General features: G+C 31.8%; 1 protein-coding gene across 1 annotated transcript; it reads left to right on the top strand.

Annotated features, from left to right (window-relative positions):
* The first annotated feature begins 1,273 nt into the window (after positions 1-1,273).
* On the top strand, positions 1,274-26,980 carry LOC132730149 (beta-alanine-activating enzyme-like). Its single transcript, XM_060716005.1, has 16 exons — positions 1,274-1,574; positions 1,961-2,046; positions 2,642-2,759; positions 3,638-3,852; positions 4,521-4,713; positions 6,114-6,343; positions 6,718-6,824; positions 7,562-7,740; positions 9,496-9,688; positions 11,933-12,030; positions 12,249-13,084; positions 13,802-13,950; positions 15,192-15,355; positions 18,242-18,367; positions 25,014-25,145; positions 26,080-26,980. The coding sequence occupies exons 1-16, from the start codon at positions 1,434-1,436 to the stop codon at positions 26,851-26,853; spliced, it is 3,741 nt and encodes a 1,246-aa protein (XP_060571988.1). The 5' UTR covers positions 1,274-1,433; the 3' UTR covers positions 26,854-26,980.
* Positions 26,981-27,712: the final 732 nt, after the last annotated feature.

Below are 27,712 nucleotides of genomic sequence, written 5' to 3'. Positions count from 1 at the left end.
TACATGGGGGGGGGGGGGGTGCACAAAGATTAGTGGTCTTAACCTACATCAAATGGTACATTTATCTGGAAAATATATTTTCAGTCCCATCATGCAGTGAAATTATAATTAATAATTTTCACTGTACATGTATAGCCGGACTAGATCTAGAGCTATTTCATAGCTAAATGGAATTAAGAACAGGAATACATTCCGTCGCATGTAAATTTTGCTCGGTTAGGAGAAGCAAGAAAATAACTGTATCGATATATATAAAGGTTGTGTAAAAATGTAACAAATTCACGAAATTTTACAGAACTTAATTTCAATATTGGCACAGTGACGTCATGATGTGATGACGACATGAAGAAGAACGCATGACGTTACGCAGCAAAGCAATTAAAGATGACTTTAAATTCACTAAAAACATGAAATAAAAAAAATGTTTGTTTTGCATGCATGTAGATTTGATTATATTTCATTTATGAACACCAGTGATTATATTTTCACTATTGTCTCAGTGAAATTCATGTATATTTCGATCTGACATGCACAACAAACAAATGAATTTTAAAACTATCCTCTATATCTACAATTGAGTATATTTGATACCACGGTGGCTTCTATTATAGATATTGGATTTCCCATAGGCACTTGGTTTCGGGATAAAAAAAACCTTTGAGAGGTTTGTAGAACTCAAATATAATTGACTGTTACAATTTTTTAACGTAGATCTAGATGTCTCTTTTCTAAAACCGTTATTTTTCCGATGTTACTAAAAAAGTGTTTTTTTTAGTAACATCGGAAAAATAACGGTTTTAAAAAAGAGACATCTACGTTAAAAAATTGTTACTGTCAATTATATTTGAGTTTTACAAACCTCTCAAAGGTTTTTTTTCTCCCGAAACCAAGTGCCTATGGGATTCCCCCCCCCCCCCCCCCTCACTATTTTAAGGACAATTTCGGGAGTTATCATATAGACATTAAGACAAAATTAAAACTATTCTATATAATTTTTAAATTTGACATGTTCTTAAAATATATGATGACAAAAAACATCCATTCTCCCATTATAAAATTGTATTATTTCTATTATTTTTATTTTGTACATAGGTTATGCATTGCCTTGCCATGGTTTCACTTTTCTTTATTTCACTTTTTGTAATATTCCGTTATATTGTTGTTTTCTCTCACAATCCCTGTTGGGCCTTGAGGTATCAATAAAACTAGAAACGAATCATCAAAGAAGTGGGGCGAGTTGTGATGATTCGAATCGTCTGTGGAGCGAATTGTTTTGGTACCGGTCTGCTGTTAATTCGTACTCAAATTAATTCGTAATCTGTAATTTTGGTCAAATCGGTTGTGTGCAGGCGAGTGCTTGTAATTTGACAGTTTCGTAACACTTATGCTAGTTATCGACTAAGTTATTGTTTTTCTGATTTATCTGTTCTTTCATGGTTAAAATGAATTCCTCCTTGTATAATTTAGTGAACAAAATGATCATCAAACACCCAGACAGGCTCGCTGTTCAATTTGATAATGGGGAGCAACTTTCAGCAATCTCTTACACACAGCTAAGAAACATATCATCTCTGGTAAGAAATGTTCACTATAATTACGTAGGCTAAGTGTAAATCAATCGTCAGTAAGCTAATAAAACGTTTAATTATAATAAAATAGTGATGATGATGATAAAAGTAGAAGTAATATTTCAAATAAATGGAAATTTTAATATATTATAGGAATATTTTAAAGTAAAAATATCATTTATAATTTATCCATATTGGTAGCATCATAATATATGTATTATCAATATCTAAGAATCTTTATTTTTGCCCATATCTTTTGCATTAATTTTGAGTTTGTCCTTTGCATTTTTCTTTTTAAAATTTGAACTTCTATAATATTCTTTTTTTACTAATAATGCAGCATGTTGGGATATTTTGTCAAGGTAATTTCAATTCTACTTTGCATAATATAGGTGATAAAGTTGCTACATGGAAGAGAAAGTGAAGTTATTGGTTTATGTCTTTACACGGACCATAGGTTACCAGCAATTTTACTTGGGTAAATATAATAATGATTGTAAGATTGAAACATTGGCTGCCAGATCTGACAGGTTGCATGAGGTTATTTAAGCTGGCAAAGAGGCACAAAGAAGTTTCTGTTAAACAGTTATCAAAAAGCTGGATAGGATGCCAGTGTTGAATTCGTATGTGGCCTTCTTTTTCATATACAGTAACATATTAATTATAGTTTTAAAAAAAATGAATGAAAACAGAGTATTCAATTATTTTACTTATTTTATTATAAATTTTAAACTCAATACATGCAATATGGCAGAATAGTGTTAATCTGAATAAGCAATTCCCTTCTAGAAAGGCATACAAATGTAAAAATGATGTCATTTAAAACAGATGACTGATACAAATTATTTATACTGTAAATGATATCCTGCTGCTACATTTTGTAATTTGCATGTACACTCAGCAATGTATGGAATATCAGTAAAAGTCTTTAAGAAGTCTATTGAGTATTTTGTACTTAAACGTAATTGTCCATGTGTTATTGGGACAGCCTTCATATAATGTCATTTTTCCAGTCAAGACTTTTTGAAAATGGCAAGAAATAAACTAACTTAAGTTATATTACTTTTCTCCAGAGTCCTTGGATGTAAGGCAGCATTCTACAACTTTGATGCGAAAGGTTTTATGTATGCAAGACAGGTGCTAAAAGATATAGGGACACAGATTCTGTTAGTACATAAAAGTTTTATTCAGGTAAAAAAATGTTCTAACAGTAAGTCATAGGGAAATAAGGGCCTCCTTTACTGAACAGCCCGCATAAAGGAACCCGCGCATAAAGCATGCATCCATTCATATTTTTTTTTTTTTTGTATGTCATTTAACATTAAAGACATCACCAAGATTAATCATGAGTCCTGCTATAATAATGCAGAAATCCAAATTGTAACACAATTAGCTCCCATCCCTGAACAGTGTGTGGAAAGTAAGGAAAAGAAGCCTGGGGCTTAGCTTTCGGGTTCAATCCAGTTCTGTTTTGGCACCAAAAAGTCATAGTCCGAGTCATGCTGCAGGCTTTAGGTGCTGGAATGGAGATACAAATGACTGGTGTATAATTGTTACGTTAAGATGTCTAATTCTAAATTTCTGAAGAAAAATAAAAATACATATACAGATGTAATCAAGTAAATGTAAGACTGTTTTATATAGAAGTATAAATTACATTGTACATGGTTTTGTAATTATGAAACTATTTCACATATTTTTAAACATATCCCAGCTGTGATCAAAGCTAAATGAAGCAGTTAGGCTGAAAGTGGCTGAAAGACACATATCAGGGCATACATGTGTCATAATTATGTTCCTTTGTATAACACCTGTCCAGTGAATGAACAGATCGATAAAAATTAAAAGAACTTGCTTAGAATTGAAATAATGTATAAAGTAGGTAAAACATTTACATTTGATAGATACATGTAATAGCTTTGATAAACTAAGGTCAATTCAAAATAAAGATTAATAGTTCATGTCAACACTATGACAAGTTTACAATATTTTATTTGAGTCTTCTAGTTTCGGTCATTTATATGACCTTCATCAGTTTGGTTTAATATAATTGGTTTTGAATTTAATAGGTCATAAAGAATCAGATCAAAGAAGAGGAGGTTGTTTATACTCCAGTATCAGTTCAAGGGTTAGAAGATTATTTTGTGATACAGTTTACGTGTATCGCACGGAAATATTGTAAATCAAGACTTGCATATTGTATTACTACATCCGGAACCACTGGCAAGCCGAAAGTTGTTATGGTACCAAACGAATGCATAGTGCCTAATATTCTTCATCTAAGGTACAAGTTCATTTGCTCACTTGTTCCCGACATTCTAAAAATATTGTTAGGGGGGCATTGAATTCATTGATGTATTGTCTTAATAAGCTAGCTACCTTTGTTAAATAAAGAGTTTATTATTGTTATTATTATTCTTATTATTTTATTTAATTTTACTAATGAAATATGGTGCTATATCAGTCAATATATTTCTTTTTTTTTAAAAATAAATATGAAATGTAAATATAAAAGTGGGCGGAGTCAAAACTCATATTTAATTTAAGGTACTGCTTTCGCCATTTTGTTTGAAAAATCTGATAAATACAAAACAAATTTTTCTTGAATATTGCTTTGAAAACTGTCTAACTGAGAAAATAAATCCGAACACCAATATCTGTGATCTTTAATTCAGTTATTAATGCTGTACAGACGTTTAAAGAGTTGTTTAATGTGACGTCACAATACAGCGCCAAATATGGCATATATATATATATATATATTTATATTATTAATCTAGCTAGCAGTTAGTGTTATAATGCCATCATAAAATATTTCATGTAGTCATATATACATGTACAGTATTTTACTTCAATAAAGCTGGAGTCTTACACAATGTTTATGATCTTTATGGTTTATAGTTTTAATATGACTCAATCTGTGTCATTCTTTTGATATATTTAAAATTTCAGTAAACTGTTCTCAGTGACCTTAGATGACCTTGTGTTAGGAGCAACAGTCTTGACCTTTGACCCTAGTATTATAGAGATATTTATAGCATTGAGTGTTGGAGCTTGTGTGTTGATGGTACCTCCAACAGTGAAGATGATACCTGACCGTTTACTAGACATTATACATGTTAGGAATAAAGTCACAGTGATTCAGGTAATGACTTCTGTACTTGTGCTCTATGACTCAAAACTTTCTTGAAGGTTTTAAAGTTACATTAATTAAATGTCTGTGATCAGCCAACTAATTGTTGAGTATCATGATAACAAACAATATTAAAGGCACATTCTGCCTCAGAAATTAATAATTTTTGACTTCTTTAGAAAGGGCAAACATGAATTTTAAATGTTCAAATAATGGTTTTTGAGAAATGTTAGATAATTGTTACTTGGAAAAAAAACTACAGTAGTGAAATAATTTGTCATAGATGTAGCCAAATGTAAACTACAGTAGTGAAATAATTTGTCATAGATGTAGCCAAATGTAAACTACAGTAGTGAAATAATTTGTCATAGATGTAGCCAAATGTAAACTACAGTAGTGAAATAATTTGTCATAGATGTAGCCAAATGTAAACTACAGTAGTGAAATAATTTGTCATAGATGTAGCCAAATGTAAACAAAGTAGTATTTGACTCCCACACATAAAACTAATTTAATATAGCAATCGCAACTACTCGGCCCTTTCCGTCAGTCTTCGGTTAAGGACCTCGAACACAATAGTATGAATACACAGAACGGATGCGGTATTTCGGTCTAACCTACGCTAAGAAACTAAACATGTAAACAAATAGTAATTTAATGCTGGAAGTTGTTGACAAATTTATTTCCAATATATGTAGTAAAAGTCCATCTAAAATAAGTGAATTTATAGGTACAAAAGCAAAAAATACATTATTTATATATTTATTATTATGGTTGTAGAAACCGAAAGTACAAAAAACCAACCTGTTGATATTTAGTCAGATTTGTTTAAAATTTAACATCAGTGGGCATATTTAAGTTACAAATTGTTGTCAGACATATTTTCAAGCATTAGAGTACCAGAACAGACATTAGATGTCAAACATATACATTCGTTTTACATTATCTCTGTTTCTGTTTACATCTGAAACCCATGTGGTAGAACTACTTTCAATCCGTATTGAGTCCGAGGTTATTATAGATAATAGCCGAGGCAGTTCCGAATGTCAATATAGCTGTACTTATTGCCAAAAAGCAACAGATGATAAAGATGGTTCTACAGATTCAGGTAAATTGCCAATGAGTAACTTTTTACATACTATAAAAGTACGCCAGGATTAAAAAAGCTATTGAGAAATAAAATTAAAAGTATTTCTGAGGCATAATGGGCCTTTAATTGAAATAATGATATTTGTAAGTGGCCATTAAAGCAAGGGGTAGAGATAGCATTACCAAATCCACTGAAAATAGCAATTAAATATCTTGATTGAGAATGTTTTATTGTGTGAAATACATATACATGTAAAAAATTTCTCATAATTTGTGCAAATAGATTAACTTTTCCAGCCCTCTAACAGCTCTACTTTATACAGGTAACACCAACATTATTTTCAAGATTTGATGCTAGCAAATTATCTGACACAATATTGGGAGATAAATCCAATGTAAGAGTTATTGCCCTTGGTGGAGAGAGGTTCCCATCATGCACTTGGCTGCAGTCAATGAGGTCAACAGGCAACCAGACATGTTTCTATAATCTTTATGGTACAACAGAAGTGTCTTGCTGGGCGACATGCTATAAAGTCACTGACATAGATTTTAGGTAAGAAATCATAAATGTATATCCTGTGAAAATTAGGGCTGTCATCAATACAAATAATATCAATGTATCATTGATATTTTTCTGTTGAATAATAATACAAATGTAGATACACAATTTAGAAAATCAATAATTTTCACTTAATATCTAGATTATGTCTAGAAATTATAAAATTCACCCCAAACATATGTAGAAGCTTATTCCATAGCAGTCACATGACATGATGACAAAAACTGGTCAGCAAATGTACATAGTTTATTTTTTAAATTGAAAAAAAAAATAGCTTACAACCTGTTATAATTAATTAAGTATTCTAATGATTATTAAAATAGTCAACTTGAGTTATAATTATTACAGTTTTGTATGTTTTTGCACAGACTTTCAGAAGAAATTCCCCTTGGTGACCCTCTTCAGGATACAGTGCTTGAGGTACATGATGATGTTGGAAACATTGTTACTGAAGGAACTGGAACACTTTGGATTGGTATAAAATACATAACAGAATCAGATTACCCTGTGCTTGAAAATTAAGATAAAAATCATGGTCAATTTCAAGTGTGTCTAGATTAGTTAAGAGAAAGTTGTCAAGCTCTATGTTTGTAATATTTGTACATCTGTTTGTCTGTTTAAAAAAAAGTTTTCCCCGACATGTAGTCTAATGGTCATTAAATTTTGTATCTCGCCGCTAATTTAGTGATCATGTGGGAGTTATAGATGGTTACTTGCTATGAAATTAGTAATTATTGATTTGTTATCCAGGAAACTTAGTTACATGTAGGTGGATAGATTCCCTAAATACATGTATGACCAAATATGTGTTAAAATCCATGTATGAACAAAAAAATAATAACTGCCGTTAACTCCGGATGATCCAATTTCTTGATAAAATCTCTTTCAAACAAAACATTTAGTAAACACATTTTTTTGTGGTGTGAACAATTGATTTGGTTTTAAAAGAATTTTAATATAAATTGGTTATAGTTTGAACTGTCCTGAAACAATTTGTTACATCATGCTTTAAAAGCAAAGTTGAATTTGTAGAATACTGCTACCAAAATTATTGCTTGAAGTTATTGTATTCTAAGTATTGCAATGTAAAAACACAAATGGTAATTTTGGGTCAAAAGGGTACCTCAACTAACAAATCTTATCATAATTATGTCTTCAACACTTAATAAAAGAATAACTCAAATATCATCTAATTCTAAGTGATATTGACAGGTGGGAGTAGAAGACAATGTATGACTGGTGTTAATGAGGAGCTGAACTTTGATCATGTGGTAGTGAGAGATACTGGGGATATGGTGAGAATACACAATAACAACATATATTATATCAGTAGAAAAGATCAACAGATGAAACGAAATGGTAGAAGGATGAATCTTGAAGAAATTAAAATGGTAATGTATTGATTTATAGAATATGAATACTAGTATAATTATTGTGATTTATATGATTATAAATGCAACATTTACTTAAATATTTATCTTACAGAACTATTATTATATGTGGACTAGACTTTCCTTACTAACAAATTTGCACAATTTTTGTTGAAGAGCTTGCAATATTAAAACATAAAAACTAATATTAACTATGAAGCTATTGGTATAGAATCTGTTCAAACTGCACATATGTGTATATATTATAGGATATGATTTAACTACACATATATGTATATATTATTATCACATGTATATACACATATTTTTAGGAATAGATTACGGGATATTTATATAAGTTGTTGGAATGATGGTATTCAATCTTCATCATTGTTAGATGTATATAGGGAATATAAGATCACATTTGAACAATCGTTATATATAAAATGTATTGAAAATGTAAAATATAGAAATGTTTTAGCAAAAATAAGACTCTCCTCACACAAACTTAATATCGAGTTAGGAAGACATAATAATGTACCAAGGAATGAACGAAAGTGCACTTTATGTTATATGAATGATATAGAAGATGAATTTCACTTTATCCTTAAATGTCCGATATATTCTGAGTTAAGAAAGCAATACATTCCAAGATACTATTATTGCAACACAAGTATGTTTAAATTCATTTCATTAATGCAAACTGGTCGCAAGAAAGAACTGAAAAATTTAGCTATATTCTGTGATAAAGCTTTTAAATTGAGGGATAGTTTGTTATAATATACTGATATGTAAGCTTTACTCTCTTTCTCGTTTTTTTTTCTGTTGTTTAAAAAAAAAAGAAATGTAATGAGTAACATTGTAACTGTTAAATGCGCATCGTATATCCATCATGTAGATTTGTAAAGTTATATGTGAATATGAAATTGTACATATATACATATATTTTTTATTTATTTATTAATATTTGTATCTTCTCAAATTAACTATATCTGTTTTTCAACACATAACCAAATATAAATACCATGATAAAATGTTTTGACAAAACTAATCCTTATAATTAAGTCAAGCGTTAGTTGTTTTGGGTATTGGTCTGTTTTGTGTGGGTTTTCCTTTTCTTTATATATATAAAAAAACGTACAAAATCAGTAAATGTATTCATTTTTCATTCTATTAATATTGATCATGAATTATTAAGGGGAAGTAAATGTTAAAATACTGGTTATGTAAAGTTACCTAAGTTATCCCCCTTCATTTGTCGCAGTTTGCTTTTTTGTATAATGTTTGGTAAAGATAGGCAAATTCTTGTGTATTATATACATGTATTCATATGCTTTTTAAGTAATTTGGTATCTCAAATTAAACATTCTCACATCACATAAACCATTATTTTGTAATTATATATATTCATGTCATGTGTCATTTATGTATTATATGTTCTATTTGTATATTTAATATGGTGATGAGCTTTTTATGCTTAAACCAAGAAATAAAGTTTCTGTTCTGTTCTGTTCTGTATCAGATAGCACATTTTAAAGGTATCACAGTAAAGTTGGACCAGACAATTATATGGAAACTATTCAGCTAACTTAAGAAAAATCAGTGGGTCTTCTCAGTTGCTAATTATGCCTAAAATAATGCTTGGGGATGTATCTTGGGGTTTTCTCCACTTGTAAAACTGGCAAAAGATTCAATACATGTACATGTATAACCTTTATAATATTGGAATGGCTTAAAATGAAAGAACAAATATATTTCCTTTTTCAATTATTTCAGGTTTTAAAAAAACATGAATATGTTCATGATGTGGAAGTATTACTTATAGATAATCAGTTGATTGTGTTTATTGTACCTTCACATCTGGCTGTGAACTCTGAGATGATCAATATATACATGAAGGACAATCTCCCTTCTCATTGGTGGTCAGACGTAGTTATAACTATTGCCAATCTACCTGTCACTCAACATGGTATGTTTGTTGTGCTTTTAGCTTGACTATTCGGTAAGAATAAGAAGAGCTATCCTAGTCACCCGAGCCCCAGCGTCAGCGTAACCACTTATGTTAAAGTTTTTGTAATAGTTTAAATATTTTCAAAGTCCATTAACATATGGCTTGCAAACTTTGCACACATGTTCACCATCATGTCCCCAACCTGTAGACAGGAGGTGGTACTTCTATCAAGCATTTTGACAGAATTATGCCCCTTTTTAGCTCGACTATTCGATAAGAATAAGTAGAGCTATTGCAGTCATCCGAGCGTCGGCGTCGGCGTAACCACTTATGTTAAAGTTTTTGTAATAGTTCAAATATTTTCAAAGTCCATAGACATATGGCTTTGAAACTTTGCACACTTGTTCACCATCATGACCCCAACCTGTAGACAGGAGGAGGTAACTCTATCAAGCATTTTGACAGAATTATGCCCCTTTTTCGACTTAGAATTTACGTTAAAGTTTTTGTAATAGTTCAAATATTTTCAAAGTCCATTGACATATGGCTTTGAAACTTTGCACACTTGTTCACCATCATGACCCCAACCTGTAGACAAGAGGAGGTAACTCTATCAAGCATTTTGACAGAATAATGTCCCTTTTTAGCTCGACTATTCGATAAGAATAAGTAGAGCTATTATAGTCACCCGAGCGTCGGCGTCGGCGTTGGTGTCCGCGTCGGCGTAACCACTTATGTTAAAGTTTTTGTAATAGTTCAAATATTTTCAAAGTCCATTGACATATGGCTTTGAAACTTGGCACACTTGTTCACCATCATGACACCAACCTGTAGACAGGAGGAGGTAACTGTATCAAGCATTTTGACAGAATTATGCCCCTTTTTCGACTTAGAATTTACGTTAAAGTTTTTGTAATAGTTCAAATATTTTCAAAGTCCATTGACATATGGCTTTGAAACTTGGCACACTTGTTCACCATCATGACCCCAACCTGTAGACAGGAGGAGGTAACTGTATCAAGCATTTTGACAGAATTATGCCCCTTTTTCGACTTAGAATTTACGTTAAAGTTTTTGTAATAGTTCAAATATTTTCAAAGTCCATTGACATATGGCTTTGAAACTTTGAACACTTGTTCACCATCATGACCCCAACCTGTAAACAGGAGGAGGTAACTGTATCAAGCATTTTGACAGAATTATGCCCCTTTTTCGACTTAGAATTTACGTTAAAGTTTTTGTAATAGTTCAAATATTTTCAAAGTCCATTGACATATGGCTTTGAAACTTTGCACACTTGTTCACTATCATTACCCCAACCTGTAAACAGGAGGAGGTAATTGTATCAAGCATTTTTTTTACTATCAAGCAGTAAGAATAGTCGAGCGTTGCTGTCCTACCGACAGCTCTTGTTTGACTTAGAATTAAAGTTGCATACCACCTCAGATATTTTCATATTCCATTGACATCTGGCTTTGAACATGTTGAAATTTATACACTTCTTTGTGAGCATAATAGGACTGTCTCCAAGGCCTTTAACTGTAACATGGATTAAAAGAGAAATTTGGCCCTTTTGTTAACTTAGAAAATTTTATATTATCAAGGCTCTTTTACTATCAAGCATTCTATCAAGATTTTTTTTCTTTTAAAATGAAGTTGCTGTAGATCTAGTTGTATACTGGTGCAAATTCTCATATTTTATGTATTAACTTAAAAAAGGGGTGCGAAATCATCATTTCTATGTTATTAGGGCTTTAAAAGCCTCTCAAGGATCAATTTAAACATAAACAAAATATTTGACTGAAATAAAGCATAGAAGTGTCTCATATTATCATTGATATAAAAACATAAAAATTTTAAGTGTAATTTTTTGAATGAATTACAATGTTTACATAGTTTTTAAAGTGTGAATTATGAACCAGTCAACTGTTACACCAGCCCCTGTTTCCCAATCACCTTAGAACATGGTAGACTTTTATCAGACTTTTAGATAAACTACTTATGATGTTTAAGTTGAATATATCTACACCTATTTCAGAACAAAACCACAGCATTGGCCCTGCAGTAAAAGGGCAGATGGAAATTAAAATTTGGTCCATTTTTCCTGCTATTCCTTGCACTTCCAGGGAAGGGAAATTGGGAGGTTCACAATTGACAGGTTCAATAAAATACTTCATATGGTGTATAAAGAGTAATAAACTTATTTAAACTTAATAATCTATTATATACATTCTTTGTACAAACAGTTTTATCCTTTTACAGGTAAAATTGATAAAAAAGCTCTAGAGAAGATTTATTTTGATAGAGACGTTGATGGGGAAAGAATTGATATTACAGAATATCTTGAGTCAATGTGGAAGGTAAGTTTTGCATAAACTATGAACAATAGGGTATGTAAATTACGTCATGTGACTTGCAAGATTTTATGATACTTTGCAAAATTTATAGATATTTTCATACTAAATATTTTTGTATTTAATTATTCATGTTTAATGTTCTCAAACTGTGATATATATAATACATTTATTTATTTTTTTATTTATTTTTTTGAAACGTTTGATATCATGTTACTTTACAGGAGCTTACAGATAGATCTACATCAAGTACATGTATACCAGAAACAGAAAATTTTATACTAGCTGGTGGTGATTCTTTAAAAGCAGTTCAACTTGCTAATGTTATAGAAAATATGTATAACATACTGTTGCCACAACTTGTTGATATAATGCTACATAAAACATACAGTGATGTTAGAAAATATGTTGCCATGTGTGTTCAACAAGAATTACAAAAGGGTGCGAATGTAAAAAGTTCTGAAAATGATCAAAGACTAGTGACAGATAACTTGAACCTGAAAGAAGGCCATGGTATTGATATAAAGTCAGGTGGTGGAAGTTCGGATAAACAAGGTTTTTCTGATGAAAATGTTTGTTTAACAGAAAATGAAAATATTGCTAAAAAAGTGCAAGCAAGAAGAACAGATGATTCAGGTGATGGTATTGGCAATAAGAAGTATGCTGATAAAGAAGTGAAGATTGATAAGGAATTAACTGTATGTTCAAAAACTGCAGACAGTAAACTTGATTATGATGAGAAGTTTTTTGACAAAGTGAAAAAGGTGAGCAAGAAAAGAAAGCTTTCAGGAGAGCATGGGTTATCAAACAAATTAAGTTTGGATTTAAATGATATTCAGTTTACATTAAGAAGATGCAGTCAGTGTGATTATGTGTATGGATATAAAGCAGATGGTGTTAAACATAAAACAATGATAACCAAGGCTTCTAATGTAGATGAGGGTAAAGAGAAATGTACAACAATCGTTGCTGAAAGATATATTTTAACATTAGTAGAAGTGTGGAAATATGACACAGGAAAGTGTGTGGATGCATCCCCATTGCTGCTTGTAAAATCCAGGTTAGTTTAAACTCTAGTATATAACATTCTAGCTCTAATGATAATCACTTTAGAAAAAGCAATACTTCTCTGTATCTTGGGCTTGTGTATTTCTGTAAATTTTTGGAGTGGCTCATATTTTTTTGTATGGGGACTTGTTTTAAATTTGTTATAGGTTATTTATGTCCATAGTTGATAATAAATTATTTTTAAACAGAAAACAGGACAGTGTGAAGAGAGTTTATCAAACAGATGACCAACTAACCATGCTGTTAAAAAAAGTGTTGTTTTTTTTGTTTTTTTCAGTGAAGTTGATGTCATTTTAAAACTTTTGCCTACAATAACTAAACACTTTAATATCTTAGTAAAAGTATGTGCAATTAAAATGCTTAGATTTAATACTTGTTTATCACATAAACAGCGGCACTGAAGTGTAATCAACACGTTTTGTAAAGATGATATTACACTAATGTAATAACGTTTTGATGTGACTTCATTTTCTTTACCATAGCATTAACACGCACTAATGTTAGCGTTACATACTAGGTGTTCAACGAAAAATGACTCTTTTTTTACCATTATTATTTTAGATATGTGATAAATAGAATATTATATTTGTTTAGATTTAATACTAATTTTATATTGTACAAGCCTCTGGTGAGTATATTATTGTTTTATTCAACAAGTCATTACACTCATTCAATACCCTGTGTATTTAATAAAGACATCATTTTACAGGGGAGAGTTTATAGTGATGATAGGATCTCACTCTCACAGGTTTTCGGCTTTATATGGCAGTACAGGGAAAAAACTATGGGAGACAACTCTACCTGACAGACTAGAATCATCAGCTTGTCTAAGTACGTGTGCAAACTTTGTCATCGTAGGTAAGATATACATGTCATTGATATTTGAATCATTTTCTGGCCAGGTCAGATTTGTATTATATAAGTATTGTTTACTCATTTAATTAAATATCTATATTATTAATTATAAAATTTTTCGATCAAATAAATGTAACCTGTTTGATTTAAATGCAATATCTAACATGAGACCACATTGTATATTAGGTGAACTTTATTTCAACAAAAAGAAGTTTGATGAATGTTTTTGAAAGAAAAATTGATAAAAATAAAAACGAGGACCAAAATGTGAAGGTCACTCTTGAATCTTGCTCAGCTATGAAAGTAGCACGCCTCCAGATGGGCCAAAATATTTCAAGAAAATCAATATTGAGAAAAATGTACTAAAATTTTAAGAAAAGTAAAAACATTCAAGATCCAAGTGATATTTTACATGTTGTATGCGGTTTAAAACTGTTTTTGCAGTATTTTATCACCATATTTCTACTGCCTTACTAACGCAGTAAGGACAGAAATTTGCATATGTTGACCACTTTTTGGTAATTTTCTTGGATTGTAAGTGCCGATTGCAATATGTAAGTTGATTTATTTGTTCATCTCACAATATTTTCCTTTAAATACATTTCAAAATTTTTCATGAAAATTAACATGAACTGGAGGCGTGCTGCTTGAAGAAAGTGCTCTCTTTAGAGGTTAAAGTGAGTTTGGTGTTAATAACTTAATATGACTACCTCCATTGACTAGTGCTTTAGATTGTTGACTTGAAGTGGATAGGTCTACAATGGGCACATTTTCTCTAATTTTTTCAAATATTGATAAAAACAATAGAAATGTATTACAAAATGTGTTTGGATATACGTATGTTCTGATAAAAGTTGCTTGGAAAAAAAAAAGTTGATAAAGTTCTTAGTGGTTTAGAATGAACATTTATATGATAAATAATAATAATATTTTGTTATTTTACATTTACATTTTATTATCTGCTATATAAGTACATGTAATATTGGATCATGTATCACACACTTGCCAGCAACTTATACCCATATATAATCTTTTTTTGTGGTTTGTTGTTATGGCTGATACTATATACTTAATTATTCATTGTGCTACACTACTACAGACCCTCTATTATAGACCAATTCACTTTAAAATCACTTGCTTTTCATGGTCTGCACTGTCTGTGATCATGGTCTGCACTGTCTGTGATCATGGTCTGCACTGTCTGTGATCATGGTCTGCACTGTTTGCTATTCCTATTTTTGCAGGTTGTTATGATGGAAGTGTATATATTTTGCATATCAACAACGGTGAAATTTGGTGGCAGTTCGAGACTGGTTCACAAGTGAAGTGTTCACCTGTTGTTGATACCCAAACTGGACTGGTCTACATTGGTTCTCATAGTCAGACTGTGTACTGCTTAGATGTCAGGGTATTTTTGTATTTTATCTTCCAAAATGAACAGATCATTGTTGTTTGAATCCCATTGTTAAGATATGATATGTGAATAAGTTATTCTGCTAGATGACTGTTGAATTCTTATCAGGTTCTACTATGATGTCTGTTGGTGCCTGAAATAATGCACAAAGGGGCACTTGAGGTGTTCCTCACTAAGTCAAGCTGTAAAGTCAGCATATGACCTCTTCTGTGTTTTAGTGACATTAAATCCATCAGAAAAAAAAAGCCAGGCACCTGCATCACTTTCAAAATTGTCATTCAACCATTAACATGAGGATTACACTTGAAAGAAAAAATACACAGTACAGTAGCTGACACTGGTTCTCGTATTGTTTGAATAAACCAGATAGTTACTTACTATCTGTTGTATAATATCTTGATATGCTCTCTTATTTTCTATAGTCACATGGGTTTACCTCAGTATATACATGTACTTGTTTTTAGCTCACCTGTCACAAAGTGACAGGGTGAGCTTTTGTGATCGCTTTTCATCCGGCGTCCGTCCGTCGTCCGTCCGTCCGTCCGTCCGTCGTCCGTCGTCCGTCCGTAAACTTTTGCTTTAAATGACATCTCCTCATAAACCACTGAGCCAATTTCATCCAAACTTCACAGGAATGTTCCTTTGGTGGTCACCTTTAAAAATTGTTCAAAGAATTTAATTCCATGCAGAACTCTGGTTGCCATGGCAACCGAAAGAAAAATCTTTAAATATCTTCTTTTAAAAAACCATAAGAGCTAGAGCTTAGATATTTGGCATTAAACATCTTCTAAAGAGTGTCTACCAAGTTTGTTCAAATAAAAGCCCTGGGGTCAAAATTGGCCCCGCCCAGGGGGGTCATTGATTTTCCCTATATGCATATAGTAAAAACTTAAAAATCTTCTTTTAAAGAACTGTAAGAGCTAGAGCTTAGATATTTGGCATGAAACATCTTCTAGTGAATGTCTACCAAATTTGTTCAAATAAAAGCCCTGGGGTCAAAATTGGCCCCACCCCAGGGGGTCATTGATTTTCCCTATATGCATATAGTAAAAACTTGAAAAATCTACTTTTAAAGAACCCAAAGAGCTAGAGCTAAGATATTTGGCATGAAACATCTTCTAGTGAGTGTCTACCAAGTTTGTTCAAATAAAAGCCCTGGGGTCAAAATTGGCCCCACCCCAGGGGGTCATTGATTTTCCCTATATGCATATAGTAAAAACTTAAAAATCTTCTTTTAAAGAACCGTAAGAGCTAGAGCTTAGATATTTGGCATGAAACATCTTCTTGTGAATGGCTACCAAGTTTGTTCAAATAAAAGCCCTGGGGTCAAAATTGGCCCCGCCCCAGGGGGTCATTGATTTTCCCTATATGCATATAGTAAAAACTTAAAAAATCTTCTTTTAAAGACCAGTAAGAGCTAGAGCTTAGATATTTGGCATGAAACATCTTCTTGTGAATGGCTACCAAGTTTGTTCAAATAATAGCCCTGGGGTCAAAATTGGCCCCGCCCCAGGGGGTCATTGATTTTCCCTATATGCATATAGTAAAAACTTAAAAAATCTTCTTTTAAAGAACCGTAAGAGCTAGAGCTTAGATATTTGGCATGAAACATCTTCTTGTGAATGGCTACCAAGTTTGTTCAAATAAAAGCCCTGGGGTCAAAATTGGCCCCGCCCCAGGGGGTCATTGATTTTCCCTATAATGCATATAGTAAAAACTTAAAAAATCTTCTTTTAAAGAACCCAAAGAGCTAGAGCTAAGATATTTAGCATGAAACATGTTCTAATGGGTGTCTACCAAGTATGTTCAAATAAAAGCCCTGGGGTCAAAACTGGCCCCGCCCCGGGGGTCATTGATTTTCCTTATATGTGTATAGCAAAAACTTAAAAATTTTCTTGAAAAAACCCAAATAGCTTTAGTTTAGATATTAAGCATGAAGCATCTATAAGTAAATATCTACAAATTAAAGCCTGGGGGTCAAAACTGGCCCTGCATCAGGGATGTCATTGTTTTTAACTATATGTGTAAAGTAAAAACTTAAAAAATCTTCTTTTAAAAAACCCAATGAGCTAGAACTTAGATGTTTAGCATGAAACATCTTCTTATGGGTGTCTACCAAGTTTGTTCAAATAAACAAATAAAAGCCCTTGGGTAAACATTGGCATGGGGGGAGGGGGGGGGCTATATACAGGTGAGCGACCTCAGGGCCATCATGGCCCTCTTGTTTTGATACCAGTTTGATAGAATGCTTTGACATGTAAACATATGCATTCGTATTTGGAATAAAATTTATGTATATTAAATGGTGCTCTGGTAATAATAATTCACCATTGGCAATTCAGACGATAGTACACTATTCTCTCTAATGCCTGTTATTTATTCTATACACAAAGAAAGAATTAGAAAATCGCACTATAATAAACAATCATAAATTTTTGTTGTATTTTGGAAATGACACCTACAAAAAATTTGATAAAAATCAGCAGACGAACAGAGAAAAGAAAATTTCATGATCATTAGTGTTAAAGTGGCATAAAGAAATTAGTGACGGACATTACTTTGAGAAGCGGTAACCGTCATTGACTGTGTAACGTTGTACGTTATTATTATGACGTCGATGTCAATAACTTTCTGGAGAGCGCCACTGTCGCGGACATGTGTTTATGTAAAATTAAATATTGTTGCAATATAAGAAGTTTCGCACATGAATTTTTCTGTGTTTATTTGTTATTAATTCTTCTAAGCAGTGTAAGAATTTCAAATTAATATCTCAAATATATTTTAAGCAACAAAGAAAGTCCACGAATTTTTGGATAATCCCTTGTACTAATGGTCACAAAAGTATTTAGTCACATAAATTTTGATGAAATTTAATTTCAGGGACAAAAAGTGGTATGGGAGAGAGACTTGAAATCAGGCAGTATATTTTCCTCCCCCTGTATCAGCAATGATCCACATCATCTTTATATATCTACACTTGGTGGAAAAATATTCACCCTAGATCCAGTAAGTGATATTGTTACAGTATTCATTAAAGAGACTCCACGAGGTTATTTGACATAACGAGACTGGAAATAATTGTTCGAGATTAATGTTTCATTTGATGCAGGTCTAGAACAATATCTTGTGTGTAAAATTTCATATCGTTCCGTCACTGCATTTTTTCAGAATAATTTTTCTAATTGTGCAAAAATACCCAAAATTGAAAGGCGTTGCAAATGCTTTTCACTCAAATTAAGCTAAAAATAGAACTCAGATACAATTTCTAAATTAATCTGAGCATATTTTCTTAATTATCTTTTATGTTGTATGTGCCCAAGCTGATTTATGTAGGAAATCCATTTTTTTTATGTTTTTAGGTTTTGAAGCTCAGTGGAGTTCCTTTAAATAAGTACCCATTGGATTTTTTAATACTTGTGTAATTTAAAAACCACCAACTTTCGTGTCCATCAATCTTCACCTCTAAGGAATGAAATTATGATCATATTCATTTCTATCAGTCTATTTCAACATGCATATTTATTTATTCTTGTAACTTAATAAATAGTATAATTTCAGCTATGACAATGAAGTGTGATATTTAAGAAGATCCCTTAAAAAGAAAATGTTCATTGTACCAAGGATTCTACCATTTTCTGTTTTGAAGTAAAAATCGGGATATTATGATAGCTGCAGCATCATCATAGTTGTAAAAACTTTAATGTAGGCCATTGTTCAAACATGAAACTTGGAATACTTGTTTATCTTGACAAGGTGCAGTTGTCAGACAATAGACCCATTTTTGTGTCGCCTTGAAAAGGTGACATATAGGGGTTACTTTTGTCGGCGGCGTTGGCGGCGTCTGTGTCGTTGTCGGCGTGGTTGTCGGCGTCCCCTAAAGCTTGTCCGGAGCATAACTCAGTCACTTTAAGTCTGATTGACTTCAAACTTGGTATGCATTCTCCTTTCAATAACCCGAAGTGCAGTGCACAAGGACTGGTACTCTGCAGTTCTTATTTTTTGAGTTATTGCCCTTTGTTAATTTTCATACTTTAATTTTGTCCGGGCCATTTCTCTTCAACTAAAAAAGCTATGGACTTGAAACTTCATAGGATGATAGATCTCATTAGGAAGAAGTGCAGTGCACAAGAACCGGTACTCTGCACTTCCTTATTTTTGAGTTATTGCCCTTTGTTAATTTTCATACTTTATTTTTGTCCGGGCCATTTCTCCTAATGTATAAAAGCCATGGACTTGAAACTTCATAGGATGATAGGTCTCATTAAGAAGAAGTGCAGTGCACAAGAACAGGTACTCTGCATTTCTTATTTTTTGAGTTATTGCCCTTTGTTTATTTTCATACTTTAATTTTGTCCTGGCCATTTCTCCTTAAGTATAAAAGCTATGGACTTGAAACTTCATAGGATGATAGATCTCATTAGGAAGAAGTGCAGTGCACAAGAACGGGTACTCTGCATTTCTTAATTTTTTAGTTATGGCCCTTTTTTAATTTTCATACTTAATTTTTGTCCAGGCCATTTCTCCGAAAGTATAAAAGTTATGGACTTGAAACTTCATAGGATGATAGATCTCATGAAGAAAAAGTGCAGTGCATAAGAACTGATACTCTGCATTTCTTATTTCTTGAGTTATTGCCCTTTGTTGATTTTCTTACCTTATTTTTGTCCTGGTCATTTCTCCTCAAGTATGAAAGCTATGGACTTGAAACATCATAGAATGATAGATCTTATTGATAAGAAGTGCAGTGCACAGAAACTGCTGCTCTGCACTTATTATTTTTTTAGTTATTGCCCTTTGTTATTGATTGAATATGGACTACACAAAATGTGAAATTGTTCAGATTTGGATATAAAACATAAAATTTCGAATGGGTCTACGGAACAAAGGATCTAAAAAAAGGACTAAATCACAAACGTCCCCAGTATTGGTGAGTGAAACTCCTGCTAAACGTCAAACAAACTGTACAAAAATGTCTCAATCAATGAATATGGCGGCGTCTCCCCAAGGTGTAATGCCCCAGATTATGCCTCTTCAATATTTTACTCCTTCGTCGTATCAAAATCACATGATTCCGACATCGCCATTATCTCAGGCATTATCGCAGCCAGTGAACCAGCCGTTCATTTCTCAAACACCACAAACTAGCGAGTTTCAACAAACTGTACTTGATAAACTGAATTCATTAGAAAATCGTCTGCAAAAACTTGATAATATTGAACAGCAATTATCATCAATGTCACAGAATATGACCCTGATGGAAAATAGAGTCTCCTCGCTTGAATCATCAGTTTTAGAAAATAACGGTCGAATATTAGATGTAGAAGCCAGTCGTGCTATGGATTCCCAAACGTGTGATGAACTGCTTGAGAAACAGAAATCTATTGACTCAGTCCTAAAGGGGGAGAGAGATCGTATAAAACAGCTTTCGAATGACTATGATACCCTGAAAAAACAAAATCACAATCTATTAGAAGAGGTACAAGATCTTCAATCCCGATCTATGAGGGACAACCTATTATTCTTTGGTCTTGATGAATGTAAATCGTTTGATGAGAGAAAATCCGAAAATTGTATGAACAAAATTTATAGCTTTCTTCAAAATACACTCAATATTACTGACGCCAGAGAAAAAATAAAAATAGACAGGGCCCATCGTATTGGGAATTATGTAAACAGTAAAACACGACCAATAGTAGTTAAGTTCAATTTCTACCAGGACAAGTTAACAGTTAAAGAGCGTGTGCGTGATGTGACCAAAGATCAAGATCATCCCTCGTTCCGAGTCGGTGACCAATTCCCGAAAGCGGTGCAGGAGAAACGGAGGAAGTTGATTCCTACCCTCATTGCTGCCAAACGAGCCAATAAGAATGCTTGGCTATCATATGATAAACTTTGTATTGACGGTAAAATGTTTACGGTAGATACGGTGTCACGTGCCGGTTATGATACTTATTAGGGAAACAACGAGAAACAGTTATCATTTCTACTCTGGAATGTACAGGGTATAAAATCCAAATTAAGTGACTGCGATTTTGTTAATTTTGTATCTGATTTTGATTTTCTTTTGTTAACCGAATGCTGGAACTCTAATCTGTCAAATGTTGATATTAAAGGATACAACTGTTTTGAATGTCCGTCGAGTTAGTGTCATTAAATGTAAACGGTATTCTTTGGTTTAAATTAAAAAAAGAATACTCAAAGTGTGAAAATGACCAATACTTTTGTGTTTGCTACATTCCACCTGAAGATTCTGCTGTCTACAGACATGTTAATTCTCCATTGTTTGATTTTGATTTCTTTGAACATTTAAATACAGAGCTCCGAAAATATAGTGACCTGGGCGATATATACTTACTTGGTGACCTAAATTCACGCACCGGTGAAGAACCAGATTTTATATCAGACTTACAGTTAGACCGTTATGTTTGTATGCCGGAGAATGAAGATCAAAGCGAAAATCTACTTGTGCGTGAAAATCATGATAAACATGTTAATCCATTTGGTGTGAAATTACTGACACTTTGTAAACAAAACAATATGTGTATTACAAATGGGCGTATTTCGCCAGGCCACTGTACTTTTCATTCGGTTAAAAGAAATAAGCCTATACAAAGTACTGTAGACTATTTGATTACTAAATGTGATAATTTTAAATATATATCTAACATGTGTGTAATGGATTTAACTGAATATTCGGACCATTGTCCTATCATTTTTTCTTTAAAATGTAATGCTACACAGATTGACAGTAAATGTAATTATTCGTATGATAAAATTGTTTGGGATATAACAGAAAAGGATAAATTTTTTAATTTACTTTTAAGTAAAACTGATTTATTTGACGACATTATAAGAAAACTTGAGTCTAGTGATATTGATGTGAACCAGGGTGTTGATGCTTTTTCTAAACTTGTGCATGATTTATCATTTCAAAGTTGTGGTAAAACATTTTCGTCTGTCCCTATCACTAAAGAGAAAAAATCTCCATGGTTCAATGAAAAATGTCGAGATGCAAAAGCCTCATTTTTTCGTGCTAAACGTGTATTCAAGAACCATAACTCAGAAGAGAACAAATTATCATTTTTAAAATTTAGAAATGATTTCGCAAAAGCGAAACGTCATGCAAAGAATAATTTTTATAATCAGGAAAAAACTAAATTAGCAGATGTTAGTAAGAAGTCCCCGCGCAAATTCTGAAAGTACATAAAAAAATTTAAAAAACGTGATAAAACGCATAACAATGTTAGTTTGAGCGACTTTAAAAATTATTTTTCAACTTTTTCTAATTCACCAAATATACAACTGAATTCTGATTCTGAGAGATTCTCACGTGATGAAACCGTTATAATTGATGTTTTAGATTCACCTTTGACTGTTAATGAAATTATAAAAACTATTTCTACATTAAACCGCCATAAAAGTTGTGATTACGAAAACAATGTAGCTGACTTTTTTATTGACGCGGAAGATTTTATATCACCATATCTTTGTATAATATTTAATAAAATATTCGAATCAGGAATTTACCCTGAGGGTGTAAAGGTATAATTGTACCTATTTATAAGAAAGGCGATGTTCATGACCCTTCTAACTATAGAGGGATTACCTTAGTGAATGTTATAGCCAAAATTTTATCTTTAACGCTTAGGAACAGAATAAATAAATGGTGTGAAGAAGAAAATATTTTCTGTGATGAACAATTTGGCTTTCGTGATAATCGTTCTACAGCTGACGCCATTTTTTTTGCTACATACTATTATTCAAAAAGTTTTATCGAAAAAGGAAAAACTTTGGTGCGCTTTTATCGACTACCAAAGGGCATTTGACACTGTTGTGAGAGATGAGCTATGGATAAAACTACTTCAATCTGGCGTTAGCTGTAAAATGATTAACATGATTAGAAATATATATAGTAATGTAAAATGTTGTGTGAAAATATCTTCTAGTATGTCTATGTCAGATTTTTCGATGTAACGTTGGGTTTGAAAACAGGGAGAACCATTGTCTCCTTTGCTATTCATACTTTTCATAAATGATATTTCTGCAAATATTGATATAAATGCAATGACTAATAAAGATCTAGAGCTATTATCTATGTATATGATACTTTTGGCAGACGACATTGTACTGTTCACAACTGATCCTAATAGTTTACAGGCACAGTTAGACAAAATATATGATTACTCGTTAAAGTGGGGTTTGAAAGTCAATGTAAATAAGACAAAAGTGTGTGTTTTTGAAAAGAGAAGAACTGATCATAATAACGTCTTTTTTATAAATAATGAAAATATTGAAATTGTTGATAATTTCACATATCTAGGTGTTAAATTTTCATACACTGGAAATCTTCTAAATGCAGTTAAATCGTTGTCAGACCAGGCCCTTAAGGCATACCATAATCTGATGTTTATTTATGATAGAGTTAAATTAGATATCAAAACCAAATTACAACTTTTTAATTCTATGGTTGTACCTATTTTGCTTTATGGATTGGAAATTTGGGGTGTTTACAATTTCAAAGAAGTAGATAAACTACATATAAGATTTTTAAAATATTTGTTAGGAGTACGTAAACAGACACCAAATATGGCAATTTATGGGGAATTAGGGATATTTCCATTGTCTATTGTTGCAAAAGAGAGAGCACTCAAATACTGGTTGAAAATTAAAAATTCTGTAAACATGCCTATTTTTAATGCTTATATTGACCAATGCAACAATGTAAATATTTCTTGTTGGGCAAGTCGCATTCATTCCATTTTAGATCACCTTGGATATTCGCATATAAGACTTAACTTCGATACAAGTATGAATTATTTTCCTCTGTTAAAAAGAACATTACGTGATCAGTTTATACAAGAATGGAATACATCGTTAAATAATATTAGATTTTTACAGACAATTTAAAACAACATTTAGCTATGAAACTTATTTAGATAAGATTACCAATGATATGCATAGAAAACAATTTACATGTTTAAGACTTTGTTCACACAATTTAGAGGTAGAACTAGGCAGATATAGTAGATTAGATAGAGAAAATCGTCTATGTAAAATGTGTAATCAAAATGTAACAGAAACCGAATATCATTTTCTCCTATGTTGTACAAAATACTCTCAAATTCGACAGAAATACCTTGGTAACATATCATGGCCTTCCTTTAATAAATTTAATAGTATTATGTCTTGTAACAGCAAAAAGAAACTGATTTTACTATCGAAATTTATTAAAGAAGCTTTTGAATTGCGTAAAAATACCCTTGAAACTTTAACTGTTTCATGAAAGTTTTTGTTTGTATGAATTTGTAATGTTATTATACTATTCTGTATTGTATGTCTTTGCCATACTTCATGTGTTTTCTTTGTAAATGGCCAAAGGCAATTGATTTGCTGATGATGCTAATAAATTTGAAACTTGAAACTTGTTATTTTTCATATTTCATTTTTGTCATGGCCATTTCTCCTTAACTACATTGTTCACAAGGTGACACATCCGACTCGCGGAGTTCTAGTTTATTTAGAATTTTTGTCAAAAGAGATATTTAAACAGATGAGCATTAATACCAGTGGCCAGTGGTCTTGTTTATCTTTTAAGGTAAAATCTAATGTTGAACATTTTTAGTGTGCAATTGTTTATTTATAAATATTCCAGGCAAGTGGAGAAACAATATGGGAGTATATTGTAACAAAACCAGTGTTCTCATCACCTACCCTCACATCACAAGGAGTGTGTGTTGGTTGTACTGACATGTACATGTATCATTTCAACTTTAATGGAACATTGGTAAGTTGTTTTATCAGCTCATTTCAAAAATTGTTATACATAAATTAGATTTGTGACATATACAAACAAAATAGATTTGTGATATCAGTCGTGTCTGTGCTTCATTATACCCAGACAAAATTTGCACAGAATTAAACTTACATAAACTTACATTTTCTGAAAGCTTATAGTTTGTAGATTTAAAAACATAAAGATCTCTCCCGAGAAGCTTAAAAATAAAAAAAGGACAAAATTTATAATATTATAATTATGCTCTTTGGGATTTCTGAAAAAAGATCAGCAGTATTGCAAAATGATATTTATTTTCATTATTTCAATATTATAAAGACGGATACTTAAAACATTTGCTCTAAATTCATTGGCATGTTCAAAGTTTTAAATATTTATGATATTATTTTCCTCTTGACCAAATGGATGTATCTTCAGCATTCTTCTTTACATGTATAAACCTGTACAAGGTTTATATCTCTTAATTATTAGATAAAGGCAGATTTTTATACCTACAATGTATCATGGCCTTCTTTTTTATCCGTTGGCTTTTGTTTCTGTTTCCAAAAAGTTTTTAGTTTATGCTAATTTATTATAGTTTGTGTTGGATGCTATAAGCTTATTAAAACACTCTCAAATCTGTTTCTGGAACCAACCAGTACTAAGCAATAACAGTAAACTTTCTTGCTCACAGAAACAACAGCTTGCCCTGGACAAGTTTTGAGCCCACGCTGTCAGCAATCCTTAGATTACCAATCTGACATGTTAACCACCTGGCCATGCCACCACTCAAATTTGAACTACCGGTACTTACCAACTGATTTTATTGTTTCTAAGTGGAAGATGGTTCTAAATACATATATACTGATAAGATTACTGATTCACTTTTATATGAAATATTTTGATTACAAATTATTATGTTTATTTTTTTTTCCATCTTTTTCAGTTATGGAAATATTTGACAAATGGCCATATATTTTCATCTCCTTCTTATAAAAGTCGAACATTATCGACTAGGAATGTAAATTGTGCCGAAGATAATTGTGCTGTCTCAGGGTCTACAAAGGATGATAGTATAGATATTGATCAGATCAAACATACTGGTGCTACATCAGGATATATTACATTTGGTTCTCATGACAAATATTTATATTGTGTAACAAATGATGGTAAACTTGTTTGGAAGTTGCAGGTAGATTCAGCGGTGTATTCATCACCATTCCAGTGTATGATTAATTGTAACAGTAATAATTTTGGTGATTATTTCCATACTGATGATTTCAATAAATTTTCAAAACCCCATATCTCTGAAGGACAAGTTAAACAAAATGCATTAGAAAGTTGGTATACTGGTATTCCAGAGCAAGAATTTGAACAAAATCAGGCTGGAAATGAAGCAACTTCTGAAAAAAAAGTCTTAACAAAAAGTGAATTTTCAAACAAAGATGACAACCATCAGGTATCTAAAAATGATAACCCTTGTAAGATCATGAGTGACTGTGAGATGCATGTAGTAGTTTTTGCCTCTACATCTGGTACTTTATATGTAGTAGATGTTCCTACAGGAGTTTTGCTGTGTAAACAACATTTAGATGGTGAAATTTTTTCATCCCCAGTTGTTTATAATAACACTGTTATAGTTGGCTGTAGAAATGATTTTGTATATTGTTTTAAAATATCATCAGACCAAAGCAATAAGTCAGATTGTATGAATAAATAAAATTAAGATATTTGTAGAATTTGCTTGTCAATTTTAATGTTTTGTCCACTTTATCATCCAATCTTGTAAATTCTTAATGTCTGTGAATAAAATGGAGTTCTTTTTAATGTACAAATTGAATATATAACCATTTGTTCATGAACATTCACTGACAACAATGGATAAAGGGGTTACAATTTTTCTAACTTAGACAAAAAGACTGCATGCAAATACATAACTGAAGCAGTGGGAAGACAGGAAAACAATAGACTTCAGATTTTATTCAAAACTAAGGCATATACATAAGGTTTGAAAGGTTAATATACATGTATTTTATATGAACAGTTATTCAAAAGTGGTTAACAAAACATATAAACATAAAATTATATAATTAATGAGAACATTTTGACTAACATATATAGGTATTTGACTTAACCTTACTCTTTGGACATAATTTGTCTTACATACATGTAAATGCTATCTAGATTATTTATATGTTAATACAACCATACAGAGGTAACAAAACAGAATGAGAAAAATCATGCCATACAGGAGAATAAGTAATTTGAATTTTGAAAAAATAATTTTGCAGAATTATGCAAAATTTAAATAAAGTTGAGTGGTCAGAGCTATTCATTAAAGATTCTTATTTATAGATGTTAGTATGAGTTCAGAATCTTGCATCAATGAACTTTTTACATATATAATTAAAAAAGTTACATTGAAACAAGTAATGAAATTCATCTTCAAAATATTGTTTTGGACATTAATGGCATATTCTTTGATTTCTTTCAATATGTAAATTTCTACCTTTTTCTAATGGTAATAAGTGGTTCATAGTTCTGAACTTACAAAGTGTTTTACAAATATTGAAAGGTCA

This window comes from Ruditapes philippinarum, unplaced genomic scaffold, assembly GCF_026571515.1.
Source record: "Ruditapes philippinarum isolate M1 unplaced genomic scaffold, ASM2657151v2 ctg3917_1_1_1_1, whole genome shotgun sequence".
Lineage (NCBI taxonomy): Eukaryota > Metazoa > Mollusca > Bivalvia > Venerida > Veneridae > Ruditapes > Ruditapes philippinarum.
This window is presented reverse-complemented; position numbering and strand designations above follow the sequence as displayed.

Coding starts and splice junctions, on each gene's coding strand:
- LOC132730149 (XM_060716005.1), top strand. CDS start 1,434: ATGGTTAAAATGAATTCCTCCTTGTATAATTTAGTGAACAAAATGATC. Junction 9,689..11,932: donor TCTACCTGTCACTCAACATG/GTATGTTTGTTG, acceptor ATCCTTTTACAG/GTAAAATTGATAAAAAAGCT. Junction 15,356..18,241: donor TGTACTGCTTAGATGTCAGG/GTATTTTTGTAT, acceptor ATTTAATTTCAG/GGACAAAAAGTGGTATGGGA.